The 22,507-nt window shown below is 33.9% G+C and overlaps 1 protein-coding gene across 1 annotated transcript; it reads left to right on the top strand.

Annotated features, from left to right (window-relative positions):
- Positions 1-8,006: 8,006 nt before the first annotated feature.
- LOC141317003 (zinc finger protein GLIS3-like) lies at positions 8,007-22,078 on the top strand. Its single transcript, XM_073832871.1, has 4 exons — positions 8,007-8,022; positions 8,373-8,541; positions 10,423-11,528; positions 21,903-22,078. Exons 1-4 carry the CDS (start codon positions 8,007-8,009, stop codon positions 22,076-22,078), a joined length of 1,467 nt encoding a protein of 488 aa, XP_073688972.1.
- Positions 22,079-22,507: the final 429 nt, after the last annotated feature.

Genomic DNA, 22,507 nt, shown 5'->3' with positions numbered 1-22,507 from the left:
CTTTTGTAATTTGTATTAGTTTTCAGTTTTTATTTCATTTAATGTTACTTGCTGTTTCTTTGTAATTATTTGTGAAACTTACTAGCAATTTTCATGTTACTTTTAGTTTACATTTTAGTAATTTTGCTTTGAGCTTATGTTTTTTTTTTTTCCAGTTTTTGATTTAATGAATTGTACAATTGTGTTACTTGCTGTTTCTTTGTAATTAATTGTGAAAGTTACTAGCAATTTCTGAGTGAAAATTGTTTCAAAGTAAATCCAGCAGCATTTTTATTCAGTATATACCATTATATTATTTATATTTGAACTTTTCTTTAACTTTTATATTTTCTATACTCCTTATATGTTTTTAATTATAATAATAGATTATTTGCAGCCATTTCTGAGTTGTTTCGAAGTAAATCCTACATTTTTTCCGGTGTATGTAATGCATTGCATGAATAATTAAACTCCACTACGAACACACTTCCAAAAGTTATTAAACAAGTAACGCCGGTTCAATTATTAATTCTATTTAAAAGCATGTGGATCTCAAAAGAATCCAGATATGGAGCTTCAAAAGCGTGCCATGATGTAATGCTGCCAAACATTCACATGTTGGAGGTTTCGCGGGGCAAAAGGGCAAAATGAGGCTGATCTACCCGCCCTTGACAACCATCACAAACCCACACACAACAACAGCAGCAGCAGCTCAGCTCACACTCACTCAACATCAAACCAAACACGCTTTAAACACGACAAACTCCGCTCAAACTCACTCGAGATGAGGGAAATAACGCGGCAGAAGTTCCTCAGAAGCGCTTTTGATGAAGGTGACATGAGGAGACTTTAACAGGTGAGTTTACCTGACGTTCAACCGGCGTGATTCATCACTGACTGGCGGAAACGTGAAATCAGATCGAGAAACTTTTGTATAAAGTTTTGATTTAGACATTTGATTGGACGAACATGATTTCAGATTGTCATCATATGTTTATTTTACGTTGTTGATTGGATTATTTATAATGAAAATTAACTACAAAAAAATAATTTAATATTTATTGAAAAAATAAAGGACATCACGACGAAATCTTCCGATATACTGTATTTGTCTCACTGTTAAAATTAAAATTAAAAATATTAATCTGATCAATATTTTATTTTTTGACGCTGTTTATTTTACCCCGATGACGTCACCGCGTCAGAAGTTCGTCTAAAGCGGTTTATTTAATGAAGAACATTAGGACGAAATCTTAAAATATAGCCTGCTCTAATATAGGCTACTTTTTTTGTCCCGCAGTTAACATTAAAATTTAACATTAAAAATATGAATCTAATGTTATTTTTACAGTTACAGTTATTTTTAGTGCTGTTTAGTTAATCGTGCGTTTCAAAACATTGATTAGTAACCTACTAACCCTCCTGAATGTTAGTAGGTTACATGAGGTGACTTTAACAGGTGAGTTTACCTGCACTGACCGAGATCAGTGACTGTTAACCAACGTGATTCATCTTTTTGATCTTTTATTTTAAGTTTTGATTAGAAGCTTGATTAATTGTAGCCTATTTGTTTCATGGACGAACATGATTTCAAATTGTCATCGTATGTTTATTTTACATTATTGTTTTTATTATGTCTATGAAAATTAAACGTAAAAATAATTTAATATTTATTGAAAATAGCTTACATCACGACGAAATCTTCAAATATGCTGTGTCTCACTGTTTACGTTAAAACTGAGAATAACTAAAATGTTTATCTGAAAATATCTCATGTACACATTATTTTTGGCGCTGTTTATTTGATCCCGATGACGTCACCGCGCCTGAAGTTCGTCTGAAGCGGTTGAATTTATGAAAACATCACGTCGAAATAGTTAAATACACTGTATTTGTCTCACAGTTAACATTAAATATAACATTAAAAATATAAATCTAATGTTTACAGTTATTTTTAGTGCTGTTTAGCTCATCAGGTTTCAAAACATATTGATTAGTAAGCTACTATGGAAGCCACTGAATTTAAAAAAAAAAAAGATTATTGCAACTTTTTCATCTCACAATACTTTTTTTTCTCAGAATTGCGTGATACAAACTCGCAATTTTGACTTTTTTTCTCAGAATTGTAAAATATAAACTCGCAATTGTAAGTTACAAAGTCAGAATTGCAAGATATAAACTCACAATTCTGAGAAAAAAGTTAGAATTATGAGATAAAAAGCTGCAATTGTGAGATATAAAGCTACTTTATATCTTGCAATTCTGATAAACTTAGTAACTCGAGTTTTCTCAATTGTGTGTTATAAGGTCAGAATTGTGAGATATAAATTCAATTCTGTTAACATATCAGTCCTTTTTTCCTCACAATTGAATAAATCTTACAATTCTGACTTTGTTACTCGCAGTTGTGAGTTTACATCACACAACTGCGACTTTATCAGAATTGCAACATATAAAGTTGCAGTTCTGACTTTATTCACTTTATAAGAAAAAATGTCACAATTCGGACTTTTCTGGCAATTGCGAGTTCATATTTTGCAATTCTGACTTTTTAACTTACAAATGAGAAAAAAATTCAAAATTGTGTGATATAAACTCGCAACTGCAAGTTACTGAGTCGGAATTGCAAGATATAAACTCGCAATTTCAAGAAAAAAAATCAGAATTGTGAGTTTATTTCTCGCAATTCTGACTTTATTTCTTGCAATTGTGAGATTATATCCCACAATTATTACTTTATATCTAGCAATTCTGACTTTTTAACTCACAAATGTGAGTTTATATCAAACAATTCTGAGAAAAAAAGTCAGAATTGTTAACTTGCAATTTTAAACTCCCAATTGTGAGGAAAAAAGTCAGAACTGTGAGTTTTTCTCACAATTCTGACTTTATAACTCTTAAATGTGAGTTTATATCACACAATTCTGAGAAAAAAGAATTACGAGATGTAAACTCGCAATTGCGAGAAAAAAAGTCAGAATTGTGGGATAAAAATGACCATTTTAATTGTTTTATTCAGTGGCAGAAACAGGCTTCCATAACTTCCATTTCTGACTTTTTTTTTCTCGCAAATGTGAGCATATATCACACAATTGCTACTTTATTTATGAGAATTGCAAGATTGCAATTATGACTTATTCACTTTATAAGAAATGATGTTAGAATTGCGAGATATTAAACTCAAAATTCTGACTTCTCGCAATTGCGAGTTTATATTTTGCAATTCTGACTTAAGAACTCACAAATGTGAGTTTATACCACACAATTCTGAGAAAAAAAAGTCAGAATTGTGTGATATAAACTCGGAACTGCAAGTTATTGAGTCAGAATTGCGAGATATAAACTCACAATTCTGTGAACATATCAGTCTTTTTTTTCTCCTTAGAAATGGACTTTATAACTTTATAATGCCAGTTCGCAATTGTGGAAAAAGTCTGAATTGTGAGTTTATATCTTACAATTCTGACTTTATTTCTCGCAATTCTGACTCTATAACTCACAAATATGAGTTTATATCACACAATTCTGAGAAAAAAACATCAGTCAGAATTGTAAGCTAAAAAAAGTCACAATTACCTTTTTTATTTTTTTATTCAGTGGCAGTGGCTTCCATAACTAACCCAACTAGTCACATAAAGCAACATTGCAGTAGAGCACATATTTCCTCCAAAAACAAGTACAATGATGCTAGCAGGTAATACTATGGTACTTTTAGACACTCTTTGACTTTATGTGGTAAAGTTGTATTGTATTTCAGTTCACACATAGTCTGATCCTTAATGTTTTGACTGAAAAAAGAGGATTATTTAGATTTAGGCCACAATTTTAGAAAACCAGACTAAATATTTTTTAATCCGACTACGCTTAACATTCAACAGGTGACTGAAACCACAGCTCACATATAAATCCGAATGCTGAAAATGATGTTCTGTGTGGACCAGTGACGGACATGAACGGAAAAGGCTGTAACCTGATGGTTTCTCCGTCTGGTACAGCTCAGGTGCCTCACCTGAGGGTCCAGACGGGTCACTCCTCTTCGCCATCTCTCCATCCCGACACCGCATCAGGAAACCCTGCCCTTCTTCCGGCGCTGAGTCTCCGCCGGCAGGTGCTGACCAATGGGAAGCTGGGCTTTCCGCAGTCAACACGATCACATCAAGCCCCGCCCCTTTCGCTCCCAGCATCCTCCTCCAAACAGTCAGTTCGACACAGCTGCCCAGACAATGGTACGAAAGGTAAACAGGAATAAGCGTCTGAGGTTTTAATGCATGGAATTTGCTACAAGCCATGCTTCAAAGAGCAGCCGCTGTTCATAATTTAAAAGGCAAAAGAGAAATAGGCCATATCTTCATGTCTGAGCTCCACTCTACCCATAATGCTCAGTTCAGTGAGCCAGAACCCGAGACATGATGCTTTGAATTAGATAGGGGACTATTGAACATCCCCTACGCCATTTAAACAGCACTTTCAGACTTCATTTCATCTCGGACTGTCAGAACAAAGCAAAGACGTGCATTTTCATCACAAGTGCTACATATATAATACAGTTTAATAAAGTCAACATGAAATCAAAATCAAAGCAATTGGCTTTCTTAATCCACACTTATGATGTTCTTTCCTTAAGCCGACATCATCAAGGCCTTCTTAAAATATTAAAACATTAAAATAGCATTATATTTTCGGTTAAAATGATGATAGAATGCTGTAAGAAACATTGTAACCTTTAAATAGCATTCTATATGTGACCCTGGACCACAAAACCAGTCTTAAGTGTTAATTTGTCGAAATTGAGATTCTTACGTCATCTGAAAGCTGAGTAAGTAAGTTTGTTAAAATAGGACAATGTTTGTCTGAGATACAACTATTTGAAAACCTGAAATCTGAGGGTGCAAAAAAATCTAAATATTGAGAAAATCGCCTTAAAAGTTGTCCAAATGAAGTTCTTAGCATTGCATATTACTAATCAAAAATCAAGTTTTTATATATTTATGGTAGAAAATTTACAAAATATCTCCATAGAACATGATCTTTACTTAATATGCTAATGATTTTTGGCATAAAAGATAAATCAATAATTTTGACCCATGCAATGTATTTTTGGCTATTGCTACAAATATACCCCAGCTACTTAAGACTGGTTTTGTGCTCCAGGCTCACATATAGGCATTTTAGCACATATCAAAAAGACATTATTTAGCAAGCTTGTAACCACCTAAATCAATGATTTAAAAAAAAAGCATTTTTGGCAAATATAAGTAGAAATTACCATAGAAATATTGTTTTTTAATGGTTATGACTGTCATAGCGCCGGCTGTGGTCCGATCTCCTTAAAACTTTGCATGCTTGTTTAGAATCACATGCTTCATGTGCTCACCAGGTTTCTTGAAGTTTTGAGTTTTCCTTTAGGCTTTATAGGATTTGGACAGGCCCCTTTTCTAAACTACCCCGTTATAGAGTAAATTTCAACATTTTGTGTGATAATTATTGAGAGTGCAGAGAATTGTACTGCAGTGATTTTTTCTATATTGAGCGAAAAACCTAGGACTTGTTGGCCAAAGTAGGTCTTCTTCTCAATCTTTTAACAAACAATTTGATTGACAGCAGTGGTTCTAGAGGCAAAGTTGTCCGGAATGAGGAGTTCTATGATATGATGATGCGAAAAACCATGCAATGTATGAAATTGTTTATGCTCTTGAAAAATGCGATAGCGTTGGCCAATGTCTTTCAAATTTCACTCAGACCTTTGGGGCCAACAGGACCACCAAGATTTCATTCTGATCGGCCTTTGTTAACCTTGTCTAATAGATGCTCAAAAGTCATCTGCCAATGGCGGCCATGTTTTTCGACATATGCAAATATCCTTATAGATGCTTGTGGCACTTTGGACCAAGACCGTGCACAACGATTTTCATGTTGATAGGACATATGGTTGTGTAGTTGTAGCAATTTTTAGTTTTTTTTTCCTTCTTATAGCACCACCAAGTGTACAAGCTGTGCTATTTTTTTTTTTTTTTTTTCATGTGACCTCAGATTAAGCTCTTACATAGGTGTTCTGAGTTTGGTGAAGATATCTGATTCCGTTCAGAAGTTATAGGCATTTTACTAAAAGTGGCCCTGCCCCTTTCAAACGTTTTGGTGTTCCTTTCCGATGGTGTCGAAAGTTAAACTTAGGACTAGGACTAGTTGGCAAAAGTGGGTTTTTTAAAAAAAATCCAAAATACCTGAACATTTCGCCAGGCTCACGATCGAATCTGAGTTATGAGCGATTTCATACTTTTGATCGCTGTAGCGCCCCCATCAGGCCAATTGGGGCGAGGCTTGGTGACGTTGTCCGCGGTGTGAGTACTGCCATCCTTCCAAGTTTTAAGTCTCTACGACTTACGGTTTGTTCTGCACGATCAGTTTTACGTGGAGATCGCTGATCTGTGGCCATTCTATTAAAATAGGGATTCAGCGCTACATGCTTGAACCCCTAAGTGGACATTTTAACATTTTTAGAATATTAAAAATAAGCATTCAAAATAAAAAAATTGCATGCTCACGAATAAATCTGAGGCATGTGTTTTGTCCGATGTGAGCCAAGGATTCATACAACATAAGACAATCGAGTTTGTGACTGACGGTTTAGGAGTTATGAGCGATTTTATACTTTTGATCGCTGTAGCGCCCCCGTCAGGCCGATTGGGGGCAGCATTGGAGACGTTGTCCGCTGTGTGAGTACTACCAACCTTCCAAGTTTCAAGTCTCTATGAATTACGGTTTGGTCTGCATGATCAGTTTTACGTGGAGATCGCTGATCTGTGACCATTCTTTTACAATAGGGTTTCAGTGCTATGCACTTGAATCCCTAACTGGGCATCTTAACATTCTTAGAATATTAAAAATAAGCAATCAAAATAACATTTTGAGTAAAAAAAAAAAAAAAAAGTTAATAGAATGCTGTAAAAAACATAATTATAACCTAAAGTTGTTACCCGTCTTCTGTTTTACTGAAAGATCACAGGTGAATCTGAGCAGACATATATTTAATTCTCTAAACATCTCCTGGTCTTGTCCTCCCCAAATACAAATTATACTGATTTACATACTGTTTTATACTTCAATAGCGTCCAGCAGCTCCGACCACATCTTCTCTCAAAGTCTGGCTCTCATATTTTTGATGATTAACCAAGCAGAAAGCTTGTACCCAAATGAGCCATGGAACCACAGCAGAGAGAGAAACTCATTAGTACTTAACAGAGCAGAAACGCTTCCTTGGCTTTACGGGTTTGTTATACGAATTCCATGACTATTCATGTGTTTCTGTTTGATAGAGACCAAAAATATTTTTCAATAATGTTGGATATAAGCCATATTTGGCATTTTAACAATACTTCAACTATATATGCGACCCTGGACCACAAAACCAGTCTTAAGTCGCTGGGGTATATTTGTAGCAATAGCCAAAAACACATTGAATGGGTCAAAATTATAGATTTTTCTTTTATGCCAAAAATCATTAGGAAATTAAGTAAAGATCATGTTCCATAAAGATTTTTTGTAAAATTCCTACAATAAATATATCAAAATGTAATTTTTGATTAGTAATATGCATTATTAAGAACTTAATTTGGAGAACTTTAAAGGTGATTTTCTCAATATTTAGATTTTTTTGCACCCTCAGATTCCAGATTTTCTAATAGATGTATCTCAGCCAAACCATATATCAATAGAAATCTTATTTATTGAGCTTTTATATGATGCATAAATCTCAGTTTTGTAAAAGTTAACCTTATGACTGGTTTTGTGGTCCAGGGTCACATATTAGCCAGCTAGTTACTAAATCAGCAACAATACTCAACAAAACTTTATATTTAATAATCAGTGAAAATGTGCAAGCATGAAAAGACACCATTATTGAGCCTGAAATCATTGCAAACCATTACTGAACCATTGCGCTTTCCAAATGATCTTGAAATCTTAGTGCAATCTTAATGTGTAATTTGCAAACATATATAGTTCTTGTGAAGTTCCTTCTAATCTACGCCATGAAAAGCAGCAAAGGTAGAACAAGCAGTACTGAGTAATCAGGATATGCTTCTGAACAGACCAATCATAGTCCTGTTATGCTGTACAAGGAAGGAAAATAAGTATGTCTCCAGGGCAGAAACCGCCTCTGATCTACTGGAAACGTGGACCTTGATTATTAGTTCTCTGTTGGAGACTGGTTTAGAGTCTTTTAGTGGCAGTTTTTCCTGCTCTTTAATGGCTAGATTTTATTCTGACAGTCTGAACTTTAACATTACATAACCATGCAGCAGGGGTTTGAGACTTTCGCTCTCAAAGTTCGACTTTTAAAGCAATAGAAGTAAATTATCATTATTAAAATGAAATGAAATATGGCTCTTTCTCAGGTTACTTATCTTTGGGAACGAACAGAAGAGTGTTTGGTCCGTGTGGCAGTTCAAACCTGCAGGTGACGAGCAACGCCATGCTGGTCCAGAGTCTGGGTTCGGTTTCTCCACAAACTTCAGTCCAAAATGGCCCACAACATTCACTCGCTGTTCCCTTCACTGATGCCAGGTAAACATCCTTACTTAGAAATAGAGGTTGTCACTGTGATGCCATAGAAGAACCATTTTGTGCTCCTCAAAGAACCATTTTTATCTTAGTGTGACATTTTAATCATCTTTTGTGGAATGGAAAGGTTCTGTGGATGTTACAGGTTCTTCATGGAACCAAAGACGACAATGAAGAACCTTTATTTTTAAGAGTGAAAAGGGAATAGTTCACCCATCTATTCACTAACAAACAAAAGAATAAATTTCTATGCATGTTTACGCAGTACAACAAAAGCATGCATTGGCCAAAAAGTGCAATATAAGTAGGTACTTTTGGCACTACACTCTTAAAAATGAAGGTTCTTTATTGGCATCATTGGTTCCTTGAACATCCATGGAACCTTTCAGATGCAGAAAGGTTTTATTATAGTTAAAAAAGGTTCTTTAGATTTTTAAAATGTTCTTTAAAATGGTTCTTTTAAGAATTGGTCACTGAACGGTTCTTTGGGAAACCAAAAATAGTTCTATGGCATCAGCGCAAAAACACCCCTTTGGAGCTTTTAGTTTTAAAGAGTGAAAACGGAATAGTTCACCCATCTGTTCCATAACAGTCAAAAGAATACATTTCTATGCATGTTTACACAGTACAACCAAAACATGCATTGGCCACAATGGTCAAGATCCAAAAAGTACAATATAAGTAGGTACTTTTGGCACTACACTCTTAAAAATAAAGGTTCTTTATTGGCATCATTGGTTCCACAAAGAACCTTGAACATCCATGGAACCTTTCAAATGCAGAAACGTTTTTTTTTTTTTTTTTATAGTGAAAAAAGGTTCTTTGGATTTTTTAAATGTTCTTTAAAATGGTTCTTTTAAGAACTGTTCATTGAAAGGTTCTTTGGGAAACCAAAAATAGTTCTTCTATAGCATCAGCGCAAAAACACCCCTTTGGGGCTTTTATTTTTTAAGAGTGAAAAGGGAATAGTTCACCCATCTATTCCATAACAAATAAAAGAATACATTTCTATGCATGTTTACGCAGTACAACAAAAGCATGCATTGGCCACAATGGTCAAAATCCAAAAAGTACAATATAAGTAGGTACTTTTGGCACTACACTCTTAAAAATAAAGGTTCTTTATTGGCATCATTGGTTCCACAAAGAACCTTGAACATCCAACCTTTCAGATGCAGAAAAATTTCTTTATAGTGGAAAAAGGTTCTTTATTTTATATTTGGAAGTTACATGGCCGAAGCAGGCGCAGTAATATCACACAGCACATGTGCAAATGCTAAAGCGGGGAACTAATTTCAGGCGCTGTGTGATATTACTGCGCCTGCTGCATCCATATTACGGCAGCAAACTTCCTTGACTATTACGCCGGAACGGGAGTGTAGTTCCTAATCTTATCGGCCTAGAAAATTGCAGCTTTACATTTTCCGCCGGTATTAGTACACGATATAACTACAGAAGAGTCAAGTTTTAAATAGGACAAATATCGAAACTCGTTGGTCATTTTTGAACACGATGCTATTGGTCTCATAGGATTCAATGATCTATGCTAAGCTATGCTAAAAGGGATAACGCCAGGACAGGAAAATGGCTGAATGGATTTCAAAACGGTGAAACTCAACTTATTAACTCAAGGGGAGTTGGAGAATGAGCCTATTTCCAAAAAAAGTGGAGTGTTCCTTTAATGCATGTTTTTTTTTTCTTCTGGAGCATCAGTGAGTGTTTGAACCCTCTGTAATAGTTGCATATGAGTCCCTCAGTGTCAAAAAATGGATCTCAAAATCATACAGTCATTGTTGGAAAGTTGGAATTATTTACATGAGTAAAATAAGTCTGTGGTAAGCAAAACTTGACATTTCAATGTATTTTTTGGCTGATCTATTGAAGGTGTTTGCTGTCCAGAGAATCTTTGGCCTCGACCACCCTCAGCATCGCGGAGACGCAGTCGATTCGCAGCAGTAAGCTGGACTGGCCCTACAGCTACCGTGTTCTTCCTCCTTTGGGGCTTCAGCAGGCGTCCAATCAGATTTCAGAAGCAGCTGATCCCAATCTCATTCTCGGGACCTCCATGTCCGAATCCGTCTCCAACCCCGCATCTCTACCGCATTATCTCTTCAAGGAGGACAACAGCAGTCCACGGCTCTCGACCCGCTCCAAAAAGCGAGCGTTGTCCTTGTCTCCTCTCTCGGACGGCATCGGCCTCGACCTCAACTCCATCATCAGAACCTCGCCCACGTCTCTGGTGGCATACATTATTGGTTCTCGCAGTTCGCCGGCCTCGCATCCCACTCCTTCTCCTCTGCAAACTGATGTTTGCGGACACTTGCTGGGAATCAGAGGCAGCTGCATCCCTCATCCCAACCTTGGAAAACACTTCACCAAAGACAAGTCCGTTCAGACGCTCTCCGGTGACACAGAGAGTTTCCGCATGCAGCAGTTGGAGGCAATGCCACTAGAAGACCAGTTCACCAATTTAGTGGTGGAGCATCAACTAATACCTGAAACGGTGACAAAAAACAACGTGTCGCCTTCGATACAGCTTCAATTTGAACTGGCCGCCATTATAAGGACGCCAAGTCCTCCTAGAGGCCCTCCACCGCCCTATAACGCCCATCTCCGAGGCTCCAATGTTCATTTCCCAGCGGCCTCTCAGACGTCTTCGGACAACCTCAGGGTCCTTCCGTCAACGCTCTGCCCGATGCTGGAGGAAGATGAGGAGGAGGATGTTAGCGGAGGCCACTGCTGCCGTTGGCTGGACTGCGGCGCTGTTTACGGGCAGCGAGAGGAGCTGGTCAAACACATCGAGAAGATCCACGTCGATCAGCGCAAGGGTGAGGACTTCACCTGTTTCTGGGCCGGGTGTCCACGCAAACACAAGCCTTTCAACGCACGCTATAAACTCCTCATTCACATGAGGGTCCACTCCGGGGAGAAACCAAACAAATGCTCGGTGAGTCGAAAGAGTTTTAAAAGATGGATTCTGACAATGAAATGTCTCTATATATGCACAGACAAAAAAATAATACATGCAATAACTGTAAATAATAATTATGAATGCAAAAATACACAGAAAATTCTAAATTACATTTAAAGAAAACACAAAATATATGTATATATTTGTAATAATATATATTTGTAAAAAAAAAAAAATTAGTGTAAAAAGTAATTTATAAGCCATATAACAAATAATAACATGTTTAAAATAACACCCCAATACATTTTATGTAAAATATAGGTAATTTGGAAAAAACAAACAACCAAAAACTTTACAGAGAATTAATTACAAGAATAAAGTCGAAATGTTTTGAGAATAATGTTGAAATTATGAGAATAAAGCGGAAATGTTTTGAGAATAAAGTCAAAATATTTTGAGAATAAAGTCGAAATGTTTTGAGAATAAAGTTAAAAAGATTTGAGAATAAAGTCAAAATGTTTTAAGAATAAAGTCGAAATGTTTTGATAAGAAAGTTGAAATGTTTTGAGAAGAAAGTTGAAAAGTTTCAAGAATAAAGTCAAAATGTTTCAAGAATAAATTAGAAATGTTTCGAAATTAAAGTTGAAATAATACGAGAATAAAGTCAAAATGTTTCAAGAATAAAGTCAATATAAAAATAAATTCGAAATTACAAAAATAAAGTTGAAATGTCTTGAGAATAAAGTCAAAATGTTTCAAGAGTAAAGATAAAATATTGCAAGAATAAAGGCAAAATGTTTCGAAATTAAAGTTGAAATAATACCAGAATAAAGTCAAAATGTTTCGAGAATAAATTAGAAATGTTTCAAAATTAAAGTTGAAATAATACCAGAATAAAGTCAAAATGTTTCAAGAATAAAGTCAATATAAAAATAAATTCGAAATTACAAGAATAAAGTTGAAATGTCTTGAGAAGAAAGTCAAAATGTTTCATGTGTAAAGATAAAATATTGCAAGAATAAAGGCAAAATGTTTCGAAATTAAAGTTGAAATAATACCAGAATAAAGTCAAAATGTTTCGAGAATAAATTAGAAATGTTTCGAAATTAAAGTTGAAATAATACGAGAATAAAGTCAAAATGTTTCGAAATTAAAGTTGAAATAATACGAGAATAAAGTCAAAATGTTTCAAGAATAAATTTGAAATGTTTCAAGAATGAAGTCAAAATCTTGAGAAAAAAGTCTAAATGTTTTGAGAATAAAGTAAAAATATTTTAAGAATAAAGTCAAAATGTTTTGAGAATAAAGTCAAAGTTTTAAAAATAAAGTCGAAATTATGAGAATAAAGCTGAAATATTTCCAGAATAAAGTCGAAACTACGAGAATAAAGATAAAATTACAAGTCAAAATGTTGAGAATAAAATCAAAAAGTTTTGAGAATAGTAAAAATGTTTCGATGACTTCCTCCTCATCTTCCTCCTGTTTCAAGGATAAAGTCAAAATGTTTTGAGAATAAAGTCGAAATTACGAGAATAAAGTCCAAATGTCTTGAGAATAAGGTCGAAATGCTTCGAGAATAAAGTCTAAATGTTTCGAGAATAAAGTTGAAATGTTGAGAATAAAGTTGAAATGTTGAGAATAAAGTTTTTGTCGTAATATTTTGATTTTATTCTTGTAATTTCCACTTTATTCTCATAATTCCTCATAATATTTTAACTTTATCATTCTAATTTCTACTTTATTCTCGTAATATTTCTACTTTATTAGAAATATATAGAAATGTATATAGAAATATTACGACTTTAATCTCATCTTTTTTTTTAAATGTGGCACTAAAATGCAATCACACTAAGGCAACATTTCAAATTTTTATTTAACCTGAAGTGCTAAAGTAACTAAAAAATAGCAATTTATAAAAACTGTACAGACAACATGTAAAAGTTACATTTATTTTTTTACTTACTAATATAAAAAAGAAAAATTAAAAAAACAATACAAAATATTAATAAATAACTAAAATAGAATCCATCTATCTATGTAGCTATCTATCCATTGCAAAAATAATATATAATACTATTAAAGTACCATTTACATTGTAAATATGCTGTAAAAGCAGCAGCGGTGGCAGATGGTCATTGAAGTAAGTGACTGACAATGTTAAGTCACATTCCAGAATCCTTTTGTTGTTCAGCTGAACACTTTTCAGCTTCAGTGCCAGTATTTCAGAGCTGAAGCATCTTCTAATATCTTAGTTTAATGTGCAGACACAGCTATACATAAGCCAAGGCCGCTCAAAACAACTCTCTCTTTGCAATTGTGTTTCCAACACAAAGCATGTTAGAATAAATTGAACTTTTATTATCATTAAAGAACCATTAAGGAACTTTCTTTATTAACAGTAATTAAGAGATGTGCACAAACTAGCACTTTATTAAACGCCTGCGTTTTAGCCGCTGGAGGAGGATCCGAGGACGACTGGGATGCTTAGGGTAAGGACACCCCCCAGTGGTCGCATACATTGATCTCTTGCATTTCATATTTGCAGCACATTGCAACACTGCAGCGCATCGGGGAATCTGTTGTTGCAGCATTAATAGCATTTCTAGTGGAGAAAAAGCCCTCTGTCTTTCTGTTTAGGAGAGGCTCTACTGAAGCTAATAATCACCATTAAGGCATCAAGAAAAAACTAAATCCCTGGTGATATAATCTGTATAGCTGTGTGCTTTAATGTGCTGTATTATGCTTCATCTGTGAGTTTGTCTCGTCTCTTTTAACTCCAGCCATCAGCTAATTAGTGATTATCCTTGATAATTGACATGGGAGTTTGTGCAATTATGCCGTTATTAAAAAGGGACAAAAGACTCACATTTAAGCTCTGGCAGAGACACGGCTGCCTCCTGCCATACGCTTCAATCAAACGGACAGCGTTCTGGATGCAGCAGAGACGAGTGACGTGCTGCATTCGCTCCGGGAGCCTTTATTTAGAAACAAGACTTCCTGGGGAAAAAAGTGGTGCTTGAATGCGCTGTAGAAAAAAAGAAAAAAAAAGAAAGGTAAAATATATTTGAAGGGATAGTTCAGACAAACATAAGGTCTGCGTTTATGTTTTAAAAATAAAGTCAAAATGTTTTAAAAATAAAGTCAAAATGTTTCGAGAGACAAGTTAAAATGTTTAAAAAATATTCGCAATGTTTCGAGACAAAAAGTCAAAATGATTTAAAAATAAAGTCGAAAATTTTCGAGAATAAAGTTTAAATGTTTCAAAAATAAAGTCTAAATGTTTCAAAAATAAAGTCAAAATGTTTTGAGAATAAAGTCAAAAAGTTTTGAGAATAAAGTTGAAATGTTTCTAAAATGAAGTCAAAATGTTTCAAAAATAAAGTCAAAATGTTTCAAAAATAAAGTCAAAATGTTTCAAAAATAAAGTCAAAATTTTTCGAGAGAAAAGTTCAAATGTTTAAAAAATAAAGTCGAAATGTTTCAAGAAAAGTCTAAATATTTCAAGAAAAAAGTCAAAATGGTTTGAGAAGTTGAAATGTTTCAAGAATAAAGTCAAAATGTTTCGAGAATAAAGTCAAAATGTTTCAAAAATAAAGTTGAAATGTTTCAAAATAAAGTCAAAATGTTTCAAAAATAAAGTCAAAATTTTTCAAAAATAGTCAAAATGTTTCGAGAATAAAGTCAAAATGTTTCCAAATTAAGTCAAAATGTTTCGAGAATAAAGTCAAAATATTTTGAGAAGTTAAAATAATTGAAGAATAAAGTCGAAATGTTTCAAAAATAAAGTCAAAATGTTTAAAAAATAAAGTCAAAAAGTTTTGAGAATAAAGTTGAAATGTTTCTAAAATAGTCAAAATATTTCAAAAATAACGTCAAAATGTTTCAAAAATAAAGTCAAAATTTTTCGAGAGAAAAGTTCAAATGTTTAAAAAATAAAGTCGAAATGTTTCAAGAAAAGTCTAAATGTTTCAAGAATAAAGTCAAAATGTTTCGAGAATAAAGTCAAAATGTTTCGAGAATAAAGTTGAAATGTTTCGAGAATAGTCAAAATGTTTCAAAAATAAAGTCAATATATTTAAAAAATAAAGTTAAAATGTTTCACAAATAGTCAAAATGTTTTAAAAATAAAGTCGAAATGTTTTGAGAATAAAGTCAAAAGGTTTTGAGAATAAAGTCCAATTGTTTCAAAAATAAAGTCAAAATGTTTCGAAAATAAAGTCAAAATGTTTTGAGAATAAAGTCAAAATGTTTCAAAAATAAAGTCAAAATGTTTCAAAAATAAAGTCAAAATGTTTCGAAAATAAAGTCAAAATGTTTTGAGAATAAAGTCAAAATGTTTCAAAAATAAAGTCAAAATGTTTCAAAATTAAGTCAAAATGTTTCAAGCATAAAGTTGATATGTTTCAAAAATAAAGTCAAAATATTTCAAAAATAAAGTCAAAATGTTTCAAAAATAGTCAAAATATTTCAAAAATAAAGTCAAAATGTTTCAAAATTGAGTCAAAATGTTTCAAGCATAAAGTTGATGTGTTTCAAAAATAAAGTCAAAATATTTCAAAAATAAAGTCAAAATATTTCAAAAATAAAGTCAAAATGTTTCAAAAATAAAGTCAAAATGTTTCACAAATAGTCAAAATGTTATAAAAATAAAGTCGAAATGTTTTGAGAAAAGTTGAAATTACAAGAATAAAGTCGAAAATTTTCGAGAATAAAGTCAAAACTTTGAAAAAATAGTGAAAATGTTTCAAGAATAAAGTCAAAATGTTTTGAGAATAAAGTCAAAAAGTTTTGAGAATAAAGTCAAAATGTTTTGAGAATAAAGTCAAAATGTTTCGAAAATAAAGTCAAAATGTTTCAAATATAAAGTCAAAATGTTTCGAAAATAAAGTCAAAATGTTTTGAGAATAAAGTCAAAATGTTTCGAAAATAAAGTCAAAATGTTTCAAAAATAAAGTCAAAATGTTTCGAAAATAAAGTCAAAATGTTTTGAGAATAAAGTCAAAATGTTTCAAAAATAAAGTCAAAATGTTTCGAAAATAAAGTCAAAATGTTTTGAGAATAAAGTCAAAATGTTTTGAGAATAAAGTCAAAATGTTTCAAATATAAAGTCAAAATGTTTCGAAAATAAAGTGCTTTTTAAACAGTGATGTCGATTTAAAAATGAATGGACCTTTTATTTGATCTGGCTTTTGCTAGTGAATCACTTGAAATGAATCATCGAAGTCTGAGCGGTTGCAGCGTAAATGACTTAATTGATTCGGGTCATCTGTTCTTCCTTTAGCATCTTCTTCAGCCATGCTTACACGACACTGTCAGTACTATTACTGGCTTAGCTTGCTAGTTTTATGACATTAACTGAAATAAGTGAAAGAAAGTATTACGTTTTTTGAAATGCATGAAAAGACCTGCTTATTGAAAAAAATTCAATAATTAAATCATTTTTCAAGTACCTCTTCATGAATATTGCTATTTTAAAGGTTTTCTAGGCCTTCAAGCACTTTAAGCACCTTGTATGAACCCTGTTCTCAGTGTATCCTGATTTAAGAACATTTAGATACATTTTCTACATTTACATTTAGAGAACATTTTGAAATACTGTGTATTGATATAAAAGTCTTGACCTCATTAAGCCTGCAGTTTCATTCATTTAACATTGTAATAGAATTACTGATGAAGAAATCTGAGCTTAAACAGTGAAAAAGGTATACAGAAAACTTCAGACACATTTTAAATGTTAAAACAAAGATGAAAACATTTTTACAGTGCATGAAAAACCACCACAATGCAATGCATTTGCTATGTAGTTGCTAGGGTGTTCTTTGTGATTTTAGCAGGTTGCTATGGGGTTGCTAGGGTGCGTCAGGGGTTTTAGAAGCAACATCTCTAGTACAGAATGTTTCTTATCTAGATGCATTGGAGTAGGAAATCTGTCTGCGTGTTTGTCGTCTGGTGTTGTGATTTTCTTCAGGAGAGTGTTTGTTTGCTTCAGCGGTCTGAGCTGATCAATCATTAATAGCGCACACATACCTGTGGTCAACCTTTAGCTCCGCACACTTACTCATTAAAGAAGCCTTTGCTGTTGCCATGGCGCCGGGAGCAGTCGGATGGTTTTCCAGTGAATGTAATCCAGGGCTAAAGAAAGACAAAGAAAGTCAAAAGTCAGACACAAAGAGTGTTTCCTGAGTAAAGCGCAGTGGTTTGTTGTGTGTGGACTGAATCACAGCACAGTGTCTTTGAGCACTAGCTGAATGGAGTAAACAGATCAGCATAATGACACAGATCTGATGTCCTGAACAATCACAGACGAGTCCCAGCATGCCCTCTGCACACACGTCTATCTGTCCCTCTATAATCTATATCCATCTATCTATCTGTCCATGCATTATCTATCTGTCTGTCTATCTATGTACCCAGCTATCTATCTAATTATGTGTCCATCTATCTATCTATCTATCTATCTATCTATCTATCTATCTATCTATCTATCTATCTATCTATCTATCTATCTATCTATCTATCTATCTATCTACCAACAATTTATCTACCCAACTATCTGTCTGTCTGTCTGTCTGTCTGTCTGTCTATCTATCTACCAACTATTTATCTACCCATCTATCTATCTATCTATCTATCTATCTATCTATCTATCTATCTATCTATCTATCTATCTATCTATCTATCTATCAACTATTTATCTACCCAACTATCTATCTATCTATCTATCTATCTATCTATCTATCTATCTATCTATCTATCTATCTATCTATCTATCTATCTATCTATCTATCTATCTATCTATCTATCTATCTACCAACAATTTATCTACCCAACTATCTGTCTGTCTGTCTGTCTGTCTGTCTGTCTGTCTGTCTGTCTATCTATCTACCAACTATTTATCTACCCATCTATCTATCTATCTATCTATCTATCTATCTATCTACCAACTATTTATCTACCCAACTATCTATCTATCTATCTATCTATCTATCTATCTATCTATCTATCTATCTATCTATCTATCTATCTATCTTCAAACCTTATCTATCTATCTATCTATCTATCTATCTATCTATCTATCTATCTATCTATCTATCTATCTATCTATCTATCTATCTATCTATCTATCTATCTATCTATCTATCTATCTGATTCTCTATCTACCAACTATTTATCTACCCAACTATTTATCCATCTATCTGATTGTTTCTATCTACCAACTATTTATATATTTATATATCTATCTATCTGATTATGTGTCTATCTACCAACTATTTATCTACCCAACTCTATCTATCTATCTATCTATCTATCTATCTATCTATCTATCTATCTATCTATCTATCTATCTATCAACTATTTATCTACCCAACTCTATCTATCTATCTATCTATCTATCTATCTATCTATCTATCTATCTATCTATCTATCTATCTATCTATCTATCTGATTCTCTATCTACCAACTATTTATCTATCCAACTATTTATCCATCTATCTGATTATGTGTCTATCTACCAACTATTTATCTACCCAACTCTATCTATCTATCTATCTATCTATCTATCTATCTATCTATCTATCTATCTATCTATCTATCTATCTATCTATCTATCTATCTATCTATCTATCTTCAAACCTTTATCTATCTATCTATCTATCTATCTATCTATCTATCTATCTATCTATCTATCTGATTCTCTATCTACCAACTATTTATCTACCCATCTACCCATCTATCTATCTATCTATCTATCTATCTATCTATCTATCTATCTATCTATCTATCTATCTATCTATCTATCTATCTATCTATCTATCTATCTATCTATCTTCAAACCTTTATCTATCTATCTATCTATCTATCTATCTGATTCTCTATCTACCAACTATTTATCTACCCATCTACCCATCTATCTATCTATCTATCTATCTATCTATCTATCTATCTATCTATCTATCTATCTATCTATCTATCTATCTACCAACTATTTATCTACCCAACTATCTATCTATCTATCTATCTATCTATCTATCTATCTATCTATCTATCTATCTATCTATCTATCTATCTATCTATCTATCTATCTATCTATCTATCTGATTCTCTATCTACCAACTATTTATCTACCCAACTATTTATCCATCTATCTGATTATGTGTCTATCTACCAACTATTTATCTACCCAACTCTATCTATCTATCTATCTATCTATCTATCTATCTATCTATCTATCTATCTATCTATCTATCTATCTATCTATCTATCTATCTATCTATCTTCAAACCTTTATCTATCTATCTATCTATCTATCTATCTATCTATCTATCTATCTATCTATCTGATTCTCTATCTACCAACTATTTATCTACCCATCTACCCATCTATCTATCTATCTATCTATCTATCTATCTATCTATCTATCTATCTATCTATCTATCTATCTATCTATCTATCTATCTATCTATCAACTATTTATCTACCCAACTATCTATCTATCTATCTATCTATCTATCTATCTATCTATCTATCTATCTATCTATCTGATTCTCTATCTACCAACTATTTATCTACCCAACTATTTATCCATCTATCTGATTATCTATCTGATTATCTATCTATCTATCTATCTATCTATCTATCTATCTATCTATCTATCTATCTATCTATCTATCTATCTATCTTCAAACCTTTATCTATCTATCTATCTATCTATCTATCTATCTATCTATCTATCTATCTATCTATCTGATTCTCTATCTACCAACTATTTATCTACCCAACTATTTATCCATCTATCTGATTGTTTCTATCTACCAACTATTTATATATTTATCTATCTATCTATCTATCTATCTGATTATGTGTCTATCTACCAACTATTTTTCTACCCAACTATCTATTTATAAAAAAAAATCTAATTGATGTTGATTTCAATAATTATGTTTATTTTCATCTGTTGGACGATGAAACAGGTAAAAAAAAAAAAAACTCTTTTCATTAGGGGTGGGCATAGATTAATTTTTTTAGATTAATTCTTCGAGAACGGGCCAGGTGGCGCATTAGATCAGGCGCTCATCTCCTGTTTCCAAAATGCATCACAAACTGCTTGACAATTGCATTTACAACATAATTACCTATACAAACTTGTGTAACCAAGTACTTGTGCGCAAAAGGCTGCACGACGTGCGCATTGCCGTTAAATACACAGACGCATGGATTTCTGCGTGCATAGTCTTCCATTAAACTGCGTTGCTTTTAGAAGTGTCAATTTAGTTGTTGCATATAGTTTAATGTCTTTATTTCGGGATTATCAAAGTAAATTATAACTCAAACTTGAGATTTTACTGGGCCACAGCAGATTTTCACTGGGGCACGTGCCCCAGTAAAAAGGGTCTAGCAACGCACCTGCCCTGAAGCGGCTTCATAACTGCATCCATGTTTGCACGTTTCATTTGATGTGGTAATTTCACAGAAGTTGAAGACTCGTTCTCGCCCCCTACAGTGCAATTCTACTAGGTATACGTCATCCGCGCGAAAATATCAAAGTGAAAGTCATCATATCTTGCGTAGTTTAGACCCAGCTCCCAACCCAACTTTGAGAATAGATTAACGGCGATATTTTTTTTATCACCCGATAAGAGTCTCACGTTAACGCCGATAACGGCCCACCACTACTTTTCATACAACACTAGAAGAAAACACTCAGCAAACATATTAATAGTACAGACCCGTCACCCCAAACACCGTTGCAATGTATGAGTGTGTACACCGTACACTAATAAAAAGTGCATGGTATTGACTACCATGCTAAGGATTTTTTTTTCACAAACTGGTAAACTTTAAGTATGATAGAATATTATTATGATACTATCCCTGTGCCATGCTAGCACATACCACTTGTTATGCTTGATGCCTCTGGCTGTGTTTGTGCTAATCTGATTAGCACATGCTGCATGGATGCCAAACCTGAAACTCTGTTGTTTTCTTAGTCACTTAATACAATCTTCATCACGATCAGATCTGCCAAGAATGCTGGCGGTTTCAACAGCTGTAAGGATGGAAACGACTCTAATCTGTCTCTTAAGAAAACGCTCTTTGTTCATGCGAAATGGGATCAGAGCTTTTAACCGTTTAACAGATCCGATCTCAAACAATAGCGCTTCAAACGCCCGTCACAGCTAAAGTACAGCGAGTTTCACTCGTTTTGATCATGTGAGTGATTCCTCATCCTCCAGTTTCCAGCTGCCTTTGTTAACTTTACGATTTTGATCGACCTTTCGCTTCAAAACCCACAAAAGAACATAAAGGCCTTACGTTCTGCTTTATCGTATGAGCGAATGCAATAATTTATCACTTTAAATAACGGACCCTGTCAAGAAACATTAATCTCTGGCGTTTCCTAACCTTAAATAAATGATAATGAAAAGTTGTAGTTGTCTGGGTGATGCTGAAGCGCTGGCACGCGGAGGAACGTTCGCTCGACTGCTGGCACTCGCTGTCATTATGCGACGGCGCATGGCGTGCTGCCACGGCCTGTCAGGGGCCGCTTGTGACTTTGAGCGGCACATTGGAGCCATGTTGCCGTCTATTCAGGGCTCGGCCAACAGGGCTCTGAGCTTTATTAAATAAAGTCCATGTGAAAGGTCCTCGAGTGCACAGACACGCCTGGACACGGCTGGACGTCTGGCACTGCGTGGCCGTCTGTTTTCCCAGCAGGCCTGATCCGAATGCTTATTGATCGACTCCTTTCTGTGGCTGGTGTTTGTGAGCCAGAGGACAGCTGGGATGGTTAAGGTGTAGTTTAGCTCCTTAATGATTCACTGGTAATTAGGGCAGCTGTAGTTATTACTTCTGACTTTAATGACTCTTGTCAGAGAGCTTAGGGGCTTCTGGTCAGAGACAAACGGTCCCAGATCAGTCGTCTTCTGTCTGTAGGAACAAGGACCAGACAAGATAAGAAACAAGCTCTGAATCCATCTATCTATCAGCCATCCATCTACCTGATTATATATCTATCCATCTGTCTACCCCACAATCATCTATCTATCTAATTCTCTA

The sequence above is a fragment of the Garra rufa genome, unplaced genomic scaffold, assembly GCF_049309525.1.
Source record: "Garra rufa unplaced genomic scaffold, GarRuf1.0 hap1_unplaced_226, whole genome shotgun sequence".
NCBI lineage: Eukaryota > Metazoa > Chordata > Actinopteri > Cypriniformes > Cyprinidae > Garra > Garra rufa.
Note: the sequence above shows the minus strand (reverse complement) of the source record. Positions and strands in the feature narration are given on the sequence as shown.

Coding starts and splice junctions, on each gene's coding strand:
- LOC141317003 (XM_073832871.1), top strand. Junction 8,542..10,422: donor GTTCCCTTCACTGATGCCAG/GTAAACATCCTT, acceptor GATCTATTGAAG/GTGTTTGCTGTCCAGAGAAT. Junction 11,529..21,902: donor ATGGATTCTGACAATGAAAT/GTCTCTATATAT, acceptor GTGATGCTGAAG/CGCTGGCACGCGGAGGAACG.